The 12,036-nt window shown below is 35.5% G+C and overlaps 1 protein-coding gene across 1 annotated transcript in view; it reads right to left on the bottom strand.

The window, feature by feature from the left end:
* The window catches only part of BPTF (bromodomain PHD finger transcription factor), a gene marked incomplete at both ends in the record, with an annotated part of 43,611 nt that overhangs the window by 16,882 nt on the left and 14,693 nt on the right, over positions 1-12,036 (bottom strand). Inside the window, 13 exons of the mRNA XM_079544458.1 lie at positions 83-211; positions 447-571; positions 1,031-3,455; positions 3,743-3,958; positions 4,329-4,464; positions 4,769-4,898; positions 5,214-5,345; positions 5,605-5,960; positions 6,841-7,016; positions 7,147-7,317; positions 9,690-9,878; positions 10,335-10,535; positions 11,697-11,920. Coding sequence (XP_079400584.1) covers positions 83-211; positions 447-571; positions 1,031-3,455; positions 3,743-3,958; positions 4,329-4,464; positions 4,769-4,898; positions 5,214-5,345; positions 5,605-5,960; positions 6,841-7,016; positions 7,147-7,317; positions 9,690-9,878; positions 10,335-10,535; positions 11,697-11,920 — 4,610 coding nt within the window. The remainder of the gene's footprint in view (positions 1-82; positions 212-446; positions 572-1,030; positions 3,456-3,742; positions 3,959-4,328; positions 4,465-4,768; positions 4,899-5,213; positions 5,346-5,604; positions 5,961-6,840; positions 7,017-7,146; positions 7,318-9,689; positions 9,879-10,334; positions 10,536-11,696; positions 11,921-12,036) is intronic.

Here is a 12,036-nt window from a genome sequence, read left to right on the forward strand (position 1 = left end):
GGTCTGAATTCTTATAAAGGTCTAGTTACCTTAATTCTGCAGAAGCTTACATGGAAGGGGAAAAATGTACAAACAAACATACCTTTTGGAGCCTCTGGTACACCAATGGGACAAATAATTTTTCTTATACAGTACTCTGACCGGATTCCATATGGACCAACATCTCTTCGCTTAATTATTTCTGTTGTTGTAATTTCAGTTTCAGTAGTTTCTAAAACAAATTAGTCCCAACACGTTAAGAGCAGGAAAATAAGGTTAAATCTCCAATCAACCCAATACTCAAGGTAAAGTAAGAGCAACTACAGTGCGAACTGTTGGTTATTAAAAAAGTAAGTGTAAAACCAAATCAATATCAAGCCTTTAGAGGAAAAAATGGAATTAAAGTAACAGTCAAAATTAACAGCAAGAGCAGTTGCATTCAGAAACCCCAAAATGTAAAGGAATACCTGTACGTGTAGTTCCTCCTCCAGGTGGAGCTTTTGCAGCCATGTCATCCCATTTGAGACATGCCCACAGCAATCGCAGCATAAGGCTCACCCCAGCCAAAGATTTTACTGTTTGAAGTCGGTACCTACCAAGAAAATATTAAAGTAAATTTTAAAATCAAAATGTACTTATATTACCTAAGTAAACCAATGACACATTTCCCATTCTACTTGTACTGAATAATATATTTGTTTTTAATAACAGCAAAATTTATAACAGCCCCCATCTCGCCAACTATACAAGAGGTTTTCATTTTGCAGCTCAAAGCACTCTTTGAAATTCCAAGAAGGAAGTTCAAAATTAAAAAGGTAGGAGAAAATCAGGTTTGAACAACAAGGACAGTACAGTTATCCAATCTTGTAAGTAAAATTACTGTCATTTCAAAAACCCTGAATTTATTGTGAGCAAGAGGAAGAATTTTCCACTTGGACTGAAGTTAGTGAAAAAGTCACTTCTGGGCATGAACACGTGCGTCATCTTTATTTTTAAATCCAGTTAATTTTGTTTTATCCTAAACTTTTCCTCTAAAACATAACAGATATACCTCCAAGTGATCCCAAAAGTTGGTCTTGGAGATGGATATGGCCAGATATCCAATGCAGGCTTTGCATTATAATTGAAATAGGGAACTTCTCTGATCCCTCCTCTTCTGGCTAGCTTTTTTAAGTCATCATTGGGTAAAACAAATATGCTTTTTTTACTGCTTTTGGTTACAAATTTTCTATATGATGGCAAGGCAGTTCCAGAACGTGTTTTTTTGGGTTTTGTAAATTTCATTAACTTCACTTTGTCTTTTGTAGAATACTCTTTGCTGACAGTCATGGAAGTAACCAATGTGCCTTCTGGGGTGGACAGAGAATCAGTCACTGTTGTTGTAACCACTGTTTTACGATGTTCTTGTACAGAAATGACATCAACATTGCTGTGTGTGGCTGGAGTGGTAAGCTTAGTCACAGTGGTGGTGGTAGTTACAGTGGATACGGCACAGTTTTCTGTAGATGACACCACTGTTGTTTTCTCATCATTAGAAGCTAGAGTCTCGGCAACTTTAAACACAGTTTTGGATTCTGTAGAAACAGTTGACGTTGTGGTGGTCACTTCAGTAATAACAGTTTTTATTTTACTTTCTCCATTAACATCTTCTACTTTGTATGTCTGTAGACCATTCTGATCAGCAAAGTCACTACTCAAGCTAGATTCCTCACATGACATTACAGGAGATGAAGCGACTTTCTTATCCTCAGCATGTTCGGTTTCCATAGATTCTGTTTCACTGCTAAGATTATTTTCTTTACAGAAATCATGTGCTGGTGTGGAAGAAGTATCAAGAAAGGCAGATCTTTGAGGAGAAAGATGTTTTTCTTCAGTTTTCTGCACATAATTTGGGACTTCCTCTGATGGCTGAAGAGTCTTTTCAGCTTCAAATTCAGGTGAACTCTGCAGAGAGGACTTAGGGTCCAGAGCATTTTTATCAACACTGTCCTCAGTTGTGATGTCACCATTCATGAATGGTTTTACTGAAGATTCCTTAGAAGTCAGTGGTTTCATTTCATGCTCTGGAAAGGATTTATTAATATTATTAACTCTTGGTTCAATATCATCTCCTGCTGTCGCTTCATAGTTGACTTTAACTAAACTTTCATCATTTGATAGTACTTTAATATCATTGTCTTTTCCATTCATTTGAAATGTTGATTTATCTTTTTCTAAGTCCATTTCAGTTTCTTCATCTTTATTATTCATTTTGTCAGTAACACTATTTAGATTTGTTTGATCAAGGTATTTGTTTATGGTATTTGTGTCTACCTTCAGTTCCTGACCTTTCTTTTGACCATTAGCCTCATTTAGTTGAGAGCTCAGTAGTTCCTCATCAACTTTCACTCCATCCTCACGTTCCAAAGTTTGACTTCCAAGGTTTCTTTCAGAAATTAGCTCAGTTTTAAGTGGTTCTATATCTTTACTAACCAGTTTCTGGTGAAATACAACCTTGTTTTCAGATTTACTTTCAGTTCTTCTTGGAGTAATGTTTTTATCCAGTTCACTTTTTTGAAAGGACAGTGGTTCAAAATGGCTTTTTATTATACAATTCTTTTCTGGATCTCTGCTCTGCTGTTCAGAATTCCCTTCCATATTTGTTTTGTCAGAAATAGCCACAGCACCTTTACTACAGCTGCTTTTACTTATCACTGGCTCTGAGTTTTCACATTCTCTCTGAGATACTCTGGTAATAGGTGGTTTTTGTTTGAAAGGCTTTTCATTTGTTTCCAAAACATCCCATTTGACTTTACCATCTGTACTTGTTTGTTTCAAGTCCTCAACAATGGAACTCTCACACACTCTAACATCTTCTCGTACTTGACTCTTATCAGCTGCCACGGGTTCAGAGTTTTTCTCTTTGCTATCATTCTGATTAGATCTTTCACCTTCAGAGGACTGAGGTGAGTCTTCATCTAGAAGCTGTCCTTCTCTTTTTGACAGCCTATTTGTTGAAGGTAAAGAGAGCTCATCTAGCTCACCAGTTTTCATAGAAGAGATGCTGCTGATTGGCAAGCAATCCTGACCTGTATCTTCATTTTGGACTTTATCTGAAATATAGGTTTGATTTTGGGAAGATGTGTCTGATTGACTTCCTTCCTTTACTTTTTTCATTTGTAGCTCCTCTAAATTTTTCTGGGAGCTTAATGATTGAATGCCTCCATTTTTAGCACTAGCCTCCAGTTTCATCCTCTCTAGACGTTGTTTTTCTTCCAGTGTAAATTGTTTTATTCGTCTCTCAAGTAGTCCATCTAATTTTGATGATTTGACTTTCCTCTTGTAGCAAGTCCTTAAATGAAATCCCTCGCTGACGTTGATTATATCAAGTTTACAGTGATTATCCTCATCTTTTATTGAGGATTCAGTTTTCATATCTATATCCATAGGTTCTTCCTTGATGACTTTAAAATTTTCAGCATCGATTTCTTTTTCCTCTGTGAAGAAATAATTCTGAATCAATAAGTTCCTTTAATAATGAATACCAAAAGTGTGTTTTTGCATTAAAAACTAATAAATGCACCTTATAACATATTAATAAATTTCAAGAAAAAGAAAATGAAAACTTCAGACATTTCTACAAAAGACAATTAAAAAAAATACTTAACTGAGATGTCTCAACACAACTCATTACATAGCTTTTAGTAGTTATTCATGAGGTCATACGCTTCTACACAGAGTATTGCAATGAATAGCTAGTTTTACAATGATTTATGTATATCACCTTTGTCTTTTGCGTGACCTAAGTTTTCAGAATTTTTATCAACTTTTTCTTCATGTGACTTTTCTTCCTTCACTTGTACTTTCTCCGCTGCTTCTGACATGCTGCCTTTGTCCTTTGCTTGAAGATCATGAGAATCCTTCATTCTATCTTTCTCTGTTTTTACTTTTATTGGACCTTTTCTTTTATCCAAATTGCATTTTTCATCTTCGTTCTTTGCTGTTAACAGATTAAATGGTTTCAGTTATTCGAAGGGCTTATTTTTTTTTTTAATAATCTGCTACATTTCAATGCCTATTCACACATCTGTCAATGCAGAAAAAGAGATACATATATTCACCCATGTATTAGATGCCACTTTTTGCCAATCTATGTATTTTCCTCAGTCTTTAATTTGCATAATCTACCAATACCCCAGAACTTCATACTTGTAAAAATTTAATGTAGCTAAAAAATATCCATGAGAACTGAGTATATTAACAATGATTATGAACTATTAATTTTATAATTAACACAAATTATATGAATAGGTAACAGAAGGCAGTACGTGAAAAATTAAAAAAAGATTCTAATTAATGCAGACACTTACTTGGCAGCAACTTTCTGTAATTTGCATTGGTATTTCCAGGCAATTTGGGCATAAACCTGTGGACGTGTGTTTTACTGATCCAGCTCCAGCCACCATATCCTGTTACTCTATACTCCTCTCCTTTTTGTTTCCAAACCTGATGCATGATTAAAATTAATATATTTAAAATATTCTTTTTTTGCTGCACTGCTAATGTATACATTCATTTAAAAACCTAAGATGTCTTAAGTTTAAATCTTTAACTTTCTAATTTACAGAATTTTTGAAGCAAACTGAAGTGTATCTGTGAAATAACATACAAGCTAAATTTCAAGATGTGTCTGCTGGTAACTGAATCAATTAATCAATGAATATTTTAAGACTTTAAAGAAAATAGAAAAAAAGTTAGACATCAATACTTTCTGTATTTTGCATGTTTTTCATGCAAAATAAAACCTTACCTGATGTTTAACAGGGAATGTATATTTCACCCATGTAGCTTGCTGCATTGTTTCTTCTTCTTCTTGTTTTCTCTCTTTTTTTTTCACTTTCTCCTTTTCTTCCCTTTCTATTGCAGTCATTCTGCGTAATCTAGTACGTATAGGTTTAGGCAAATTTAAATATACTTAAGTACAGGATCTTACAAACAAATACAATAAATCGAACAACTGTCTATGCCACCCATTTCAATAATTTAAAATATCTGAAGTTAAGAGGAAAGGCTAATATCAGGTTATATGCATTAATTGCAACAGGAACCCAATTTTTTGCTTATTCCAATAATGCAGACATTGCTGTCTGCAGCTCTGTCTACTCTTAGATACAGCTGCAGTAATTAATAATTACTAGTTCCTCTAGAAATATAAAGCTTGAAAGTGCATGGATATTTTTTCTTTATTTTTTTACCTAGTATGCCCCAAGGATTCCCGCCAGATTGGCAACATCACCACAGGCTTAATTGCGCATTCCAATATAGCCAGAGCTAGTGCAAATTCTCTAGGTTTGCTGCACATCTGAACAGCCTTAATCCAGTTAGACCTAAATTGGAGACAAGATAAAAACATGAAACATATACACGTACTAATACAGCATGGTAAGTCGATGAACATAACAGGATAAAGCCTCCTATATTTTAATATTTAACTCAAATGTGCAATCTTTAGTCATTCATCACAAGACTCAAACTTCCTATATTTCAATATACTGAAGCTTGGTCCTTGAAAATCACCAACTTGATAAAACAAAGGCTATTGCCCATTCATACTATTAGCAAAAACACAAGACAACATATCTTTACCTGTGAGAAGCCCAGTTAGGGTGAAGGAACGATGCCGGGATATTGTTTTCTAGCTGAATAATAGTTAGCCTTAAAGTGGATATGGTAAGAACCTTGGACCCATGTACAGACCCATTCCATTTGAACTCTCCAGCAGTAGTCAGACAGAATTTATGTGAGAGATGTCGTCTCTTGTCATGGTCTTCCCTGTGTTGGTGTTTGTTCAATGCAAAGGAATTAGTGGCATACTGATTATGATAAACACGGTATTTCCCCTCTTGACCTAATTTGAAATAATTGTTGATATTTCCTTTCATCACAATTTCCCTCTTTGTGTTCATTCGGGAGACTTCACCTTGAGAGTTGACCACCAGAACCTAGTTCAAGAAAGAATGATTTTCAAAGTTTGCAATTTAATTGTTATAAGGCTTCAACTGCCTATATATAAATTAGTAAAGATACCCAGCATTAGTTTGTAACTGTTTATCATATATATTTGCACTCACTGCACAGAGAGCTACAATATTCCCAAGAGCAACACTTGAAAAGGAAAAAAAAAAGCTTCTTCAGCAAGTCAAACAGGATCCTGTTCTGCTGCTCTGAATTATGTCTACTAATGGCTCTGGGAGAATAGCTTAACTAAACTGAAATAAGCTTTCTGTGAAACACCTTCAGAGTAAATCACAGAACTCATATAGGTATCCAAACAAATATTGTTGACTTGAAAACATGACATGGATAACTCCTCATAATGGAGTTCCAAATCTGAGAGCTTTCACTTCAGTCTGCACCAAGGAGTGCTACTATTTTTACGTGGACATAATCTGCCAGTACAGATTATGAACTGGAAACCTGGTTATTACCCAGCTACTCAAACAACAACCAAACACAAACCACTATTAAGTTACAGTTTTGGCACAACCGTTCTGAGAACTTTGAAGACAGAAGTGAGAGAAAACATATATAACTTGCTACTGGCCATATCATAAACAACTCCATAGCTTGTGACCAGCACTTTAAAATCAAGTACGTGTACTAGGTCACTGTTATACCACAGTATAGATAGCAACTTGTACTGCAAGGGCAAATGAAAAGGAGAAAAAAAGCTTGTGACACAACGTGTGGTTATTAGAACTTTCTGTCTAAAAGTATCTTCCAAATCACTTTTTTTTTAAATTAAAAAAAAAAAAACACTAAGCACATCAGTTTTCTTAAACAGTCTTCCTTCTCCCCCGAATTTTCCAAGAGTGCACAAACCTCTCTGTTTTCTTTATGTATCTTATTTGCTTCATGCGCTGCAGCAGCAACCTGCTGGCTTTTCATCTGGCACAACTTGCTATCCGGATTTCGTAATCTTGTGAGCATTCGTGTTGAACCTGGCATCCCTTTCCCAGCGCCTGGAGAATCACTTCTTTCACCATTGGCTTTCTCTCCTGTCCAAGAAAAAAAGGCTTTTAAAACAAACTTAAAAGCTAAAAGTTTTCTGTTGATGTATTGAAGTAAAAATAAAAAACAAATAACATGAAAATATGTAGAAATGTTTTCTTTAATTTTTTTTTTTACCTATGTCCTCTGAAGTCTGCGATCCCCCCTCTGCATTTTCAGCATCATCAGGCATCTTAATGGAGTCATTCTGCCCGGAGCTGAGCTCACTACTGTTGCTGTTTTCAACATCTGTCTGTGGAGCTGCAGCAGACGCACTGCTGTTGCTAGGGATCATCTGACCAGTTTCTTCTACAAAAGAAGAACTTGATTTTTAGTTTTCCTCTTAAATTGAATCAATGCACTTTTTTTTTTTTTATGAAAAATTCAAAGTCAGATGAACATCTTTTGCTGGACTGCACAGAAACACCTATAAGATATTAGTTTCCTCCAGAGCACTGAATCCCTGCAAGTTTTTGTTGTTGTTGTTCTGTTCCAAGTGGTTTCTAGAGCTCTGAATTAAACCTTAAACTTTCTGAAACTGAAATTTAAAGCACATTACTTCATGTATTTATTATTTGAAATATTTTTTTTTCCTCTATATGCACATACAATAAGCTCTTTACTGAGATTTTGGTTTGCTTTTAGAATGCAGATTTAATGAAATTTGGTCTGAAGCTTCTATGAGTCTCTCTTTTGATGATATCACACTTTAACAAAGCATGCCATTCTCAGTTCCCTTCCCATTTTTAATCCCATCTTTGATCATCTCCTCTTCTTCAGCGCATTGATTCTGAGGAGTCCCACCAATTTCAATTCCATTTGTACCACTTTATCAGATCTTCTCTTCTACAAACTTAAAATATCAGCTTCTCTCTTACAATCTGGTGCATCTACACATTGCTTCAAGCTCTGTAAGAGTAATGAGTTCTCACTCCTCAGTTGTCCTTGCTACCATCTCTCTGAATAGCTGCAGACATAACTGCTACCTCTCTTGTCTCTACAACACTGGGTCCAAGTATGATCTTTCAACTTAAGCGCCACTGAATTGCAATGGCCTAGAAATAAATTGCTCCCTCTTCCCAGGAAGAAGGCATCAACACTTACTAAAGCAATGTTATCTTAATGTTGTGCACAGACATAGCTTAATTTAAAAAAAAAAGATTTGTCTATTTCTGGAACTCTTTGAAAAGATCAGGGATCCTATTAAGAAGGCAACAGACCAAAACCTTCCTTCTGTGAAACATTCACAGATAGCAAAAAGATCGTAAATATTCTTAGATTCTTGGAAGAGCCCTAACCCAAACACATCTTGATTTCTGGCACTGCCAAATGGGTGACTGACATTATTTGATCCATTTCCTTTTTAGTATGGGAAAAATGGAATAATTTTGTGCCTGCTGTTTGGAAGAGAGAAGAAACACCCAAACTAGACTCAAAAGACCCACATTACATTTAGCAACAACGGTGACATAGTTTTGTTCAGGTTCTTCATTTTATCTTATTTTCTTGTCGTTAAGGCTGGCTGCTTTACTGACAACAGTTCAGTATCCCTCCTCTCTCTGAAATAATGGTCTCAAAATGAAACTTCTTAATAGGAACACAAGCATCACTATAAATACAGTAAATAGACTGCAGGAAAAACTCGTCATCCACACTTTCCTAAAGACAAAGCTCACTAATTTAGAAATAGCAGCCAGCAGCTCTGGAAGAAGAAATGTACCTGTATGAAAGTGTGTCAATATAAATTTTTTAAAAGGTAGCATTAACCTATATATATATATTCCAGATTATGGATTAATCTTAACTTTCATTTTCTCCCACTGACAAAGTTTATTACCAAGTTGAGATGCATTCATATGAAGAAGTTCAAGAGTTATTCACTTGGGTACAGATTGCAGTTATTTCAGCTGGAGAGAAAATGTTTACTACTAAACTATTTCAAACAAACTGTCTGCATTATACAGTTGAGTATTTATTTATAGCAACTGAAAATACATTAAAGTTGCTTAGAGTAACTTCCAGTTACACAGTAAGCTTGAGAGAATATCACTCTAAAAGAATACTCCAGTAACTCACATCACAGTGGATCAAATTGTTTGTTACTAAATCTAAAGCTCTTTTTTAAACACAATGTTATTATTTACAACCATTGACATACATTGACACATCTAAAATACAAAAGCTTTTGTGCATGTAAGTCTTAAATCTGTTTAAAATTCCTGTCAATCATGACAATTTTTATCCTGAAATCTCAGTGCAGCAGTTTACTCATGTGAATGAAATTATTTTATTAGTAATTGATATAGTAAATGAGAGGTTAAAATAATAAAAGCCATTAGCAAATTAGAACTTGAAATTAACTTTGATAGGATGCTAACAACCATTATGGATCACTGTGCAAAAACAAAATATAAAGAAAATAGAACATAAAAAGCTTAGCTATAGTCATCTTTGGAAAGCATGGAAACAAATGCTAATGTCATGGAGGACCACAAATTTCCAGCACTGATTGCAAGAAAATTAACTTTGAAATGTTAATGACAACGTAGCAGTAAAGGATGGCACTGCAAGCAAACAGCATGAGTGATATACGCTGTGAATGGTTTTAGTGGACAAACCAGATAGAAAAACTGAACAGATTACCCAAATTACAGAGGCATCAGTAACAGTGCCTTCTGTACCTGAGAGTTCCTGATGGAGCTCTGATGCCACCTTCTTCTCTGCCACGTTGTTGCTATCAGGGGTTTCTGACTGACACCCCATTGCGTTCTTCCCTTCAGAGCAACTATTCTCTCCTGCAGAAGGATTTGTGTTGTTGTCGTCAGTGCTCGATGTCAGACAGTTACTTTTATCCCCAATGACTGTTGCCTCTATAGTAAAATGCACAACAAAACTTTAGGGATATTCTCCAGTATGTCTTAGGTTGTCATTTGGGGTCACTCATAGAAGCAGCTTTATTAATTTTGCCCAACTATTTCACGTTGCTGAGATTTCTTATTCCCGCCCTCCCCCCTTCTGTCTCCTGCTATTGGAAAGTCGTCTGAAACTACTTAATTCAGATGAGGAAAACAATGTTAAAACAACGCTGAAATACTGCTTACTACAGATGTTGATCACATTCTTTCAACGCCACTTGTACCTCAAGCTAAAGTACTGTGAAATTACTTAACAAAAGAAATAATTATAACATACAACCACAAGTAAATCAACAAAATTGCTTAAAAATAAAGAATCAGACAACACACTAGCTTGGGAAACGTAAGGACATAAATGAAAACATCTCTTTACATAACTGTAGTTGTTAAAGCACAATCAGGTTCCTTTACCTTCATTTTTCACTTTCTCCATAGTTTGCTCAGTGGATGTGTCCTCAGTTTTATCTTGATCTCCAGATTCTTTCTTGCCTTTCTCACCATCTGCCTGGTCATTCTCAGCATCGCTTTTGGCTTTTTCTGCCTCGTCTGCTGGTGTGTTTCTGTCTTCCTCTACCTCTCCTCTTCTTGCTCTGATAGCATCCAAAATTTCATCTACAATAAAATGCATGTCATCAATACACACTAAGCAGCACCTGCAGAGCTTATAAGCAGAAAAGAGCATGGCATAGACACTGTTTCGTTTCATTTATGGACAAAAAGTAACATCCAACTTTTATCACTTTTTCTTTCTTAGAAGAAACAATTCTGAAGGTCTAATAATGATCGATTTCTCAAATTATGCATTTATATAGTGATGACAAAACCATTTTTAAAGCAGAATATCAAACTTTCATGGCCTCCCCCAGAGCCTCCACAGGTTTACAGAGGCATTCATTGTTTCAAGGCACATTAACTTCCAGCAGGAAACTGCAAGGGAGACAGCATTCCTTCATACTTTATATAATATTGGAGAAAATATTTGAGCTTGAAGATTTCTGCAACTCCTATTGAGTTGATAAATGTTTACGAAGATAGAGATTGAGTGAGCAAGAGAGAGTAATAGTAAATTAATAAATAATTGACAGCCCAGCTCCAACACATGAAGGGATCACAATCTGGCACACCCTAAGCAAATCAGAAATTTGAATCATTCAGGAGATCCTGGAACACACGATACAGAGGCCTAAGTCATCACTACACAGCCATCACTGCACGATGGTTCTCCAAAGCTTTCTACTCACAGTCCAACTGTGGCTAGCAGGAACAACATTAATGCAAGTATGACCTAGCTTCAAGCATTAATGATACATTCATGGAGTAGGATGTAAAATAATTTCCTGCCATATATTCATTCATTTAGTTGAACAGTTCCCAAACAAATCCAGCTAAGAAAATGCTAACATTTTGCTACAGAGCACTTCCTTTAGGCCAGTCACTTTCACTGTAAAATGAATGTTCAATCAAAATCCACGCTAAATCAGAGTGAAGCACATCCAGTTTGATGCAAACCAGCTACCAGATATAAACAGCAGTTAAACTGTTAAAAAAAAATGACAGTGAACATCAAAAAAGTTCTGACGAGTTGATGTAAAAATCTTTTTCTTCCTGTAAATTCAGAAATGGACTGGTTTTTTGAATACAAGAATTTAATAACACACTGAAAAGAACTGCTATTATCAGTCTGGCTCAATAAACATTTTACAATAAAATAAATATAAGCTAGAATTTGATTCAAAGTGCAGTACTTATTCCCACTAGACAGAATATGCTTACCATTTGCTGCAGAAAGGAAAGACTTGTTGGTGCCCCTGGCTTTGTTAGTAAGGTCTTCTGTTACATCCATGTGCCGATGAACTTCTTCACGCATTTCTTCCAGAGTTTTGCATAGGTCAGCTTCCCAGTAATCTTTGTCTAGGCATTCAATTAACTCTGCCAGCTGAATCTTTGTGCTATAGTACCAGACTTTCTTATCTTTCTCACTTTCTGAATCTTCCTCTCTACAAGAGTGTTTTAAAAATAATAATATTAAAATATCTGGAGAGATGACAAAAATGATTATCACCCTTTTTTTTGTAGAGAAATATTAAACGTCAACACCTGAATGCAAATAAAC

The sequence above is a fragment of the Tetrao urogallus genome (genome assembly GCF_951394365.1).
Source record: "Tetrao urogallus genome assembly, chromosome: 18".
NCBI classification, from domain to species: Eukaryota; Metazoa; Chordata; class Aves; order Galliformes; family Phasianidae; genus Tetrao; species Tetrao urogallus.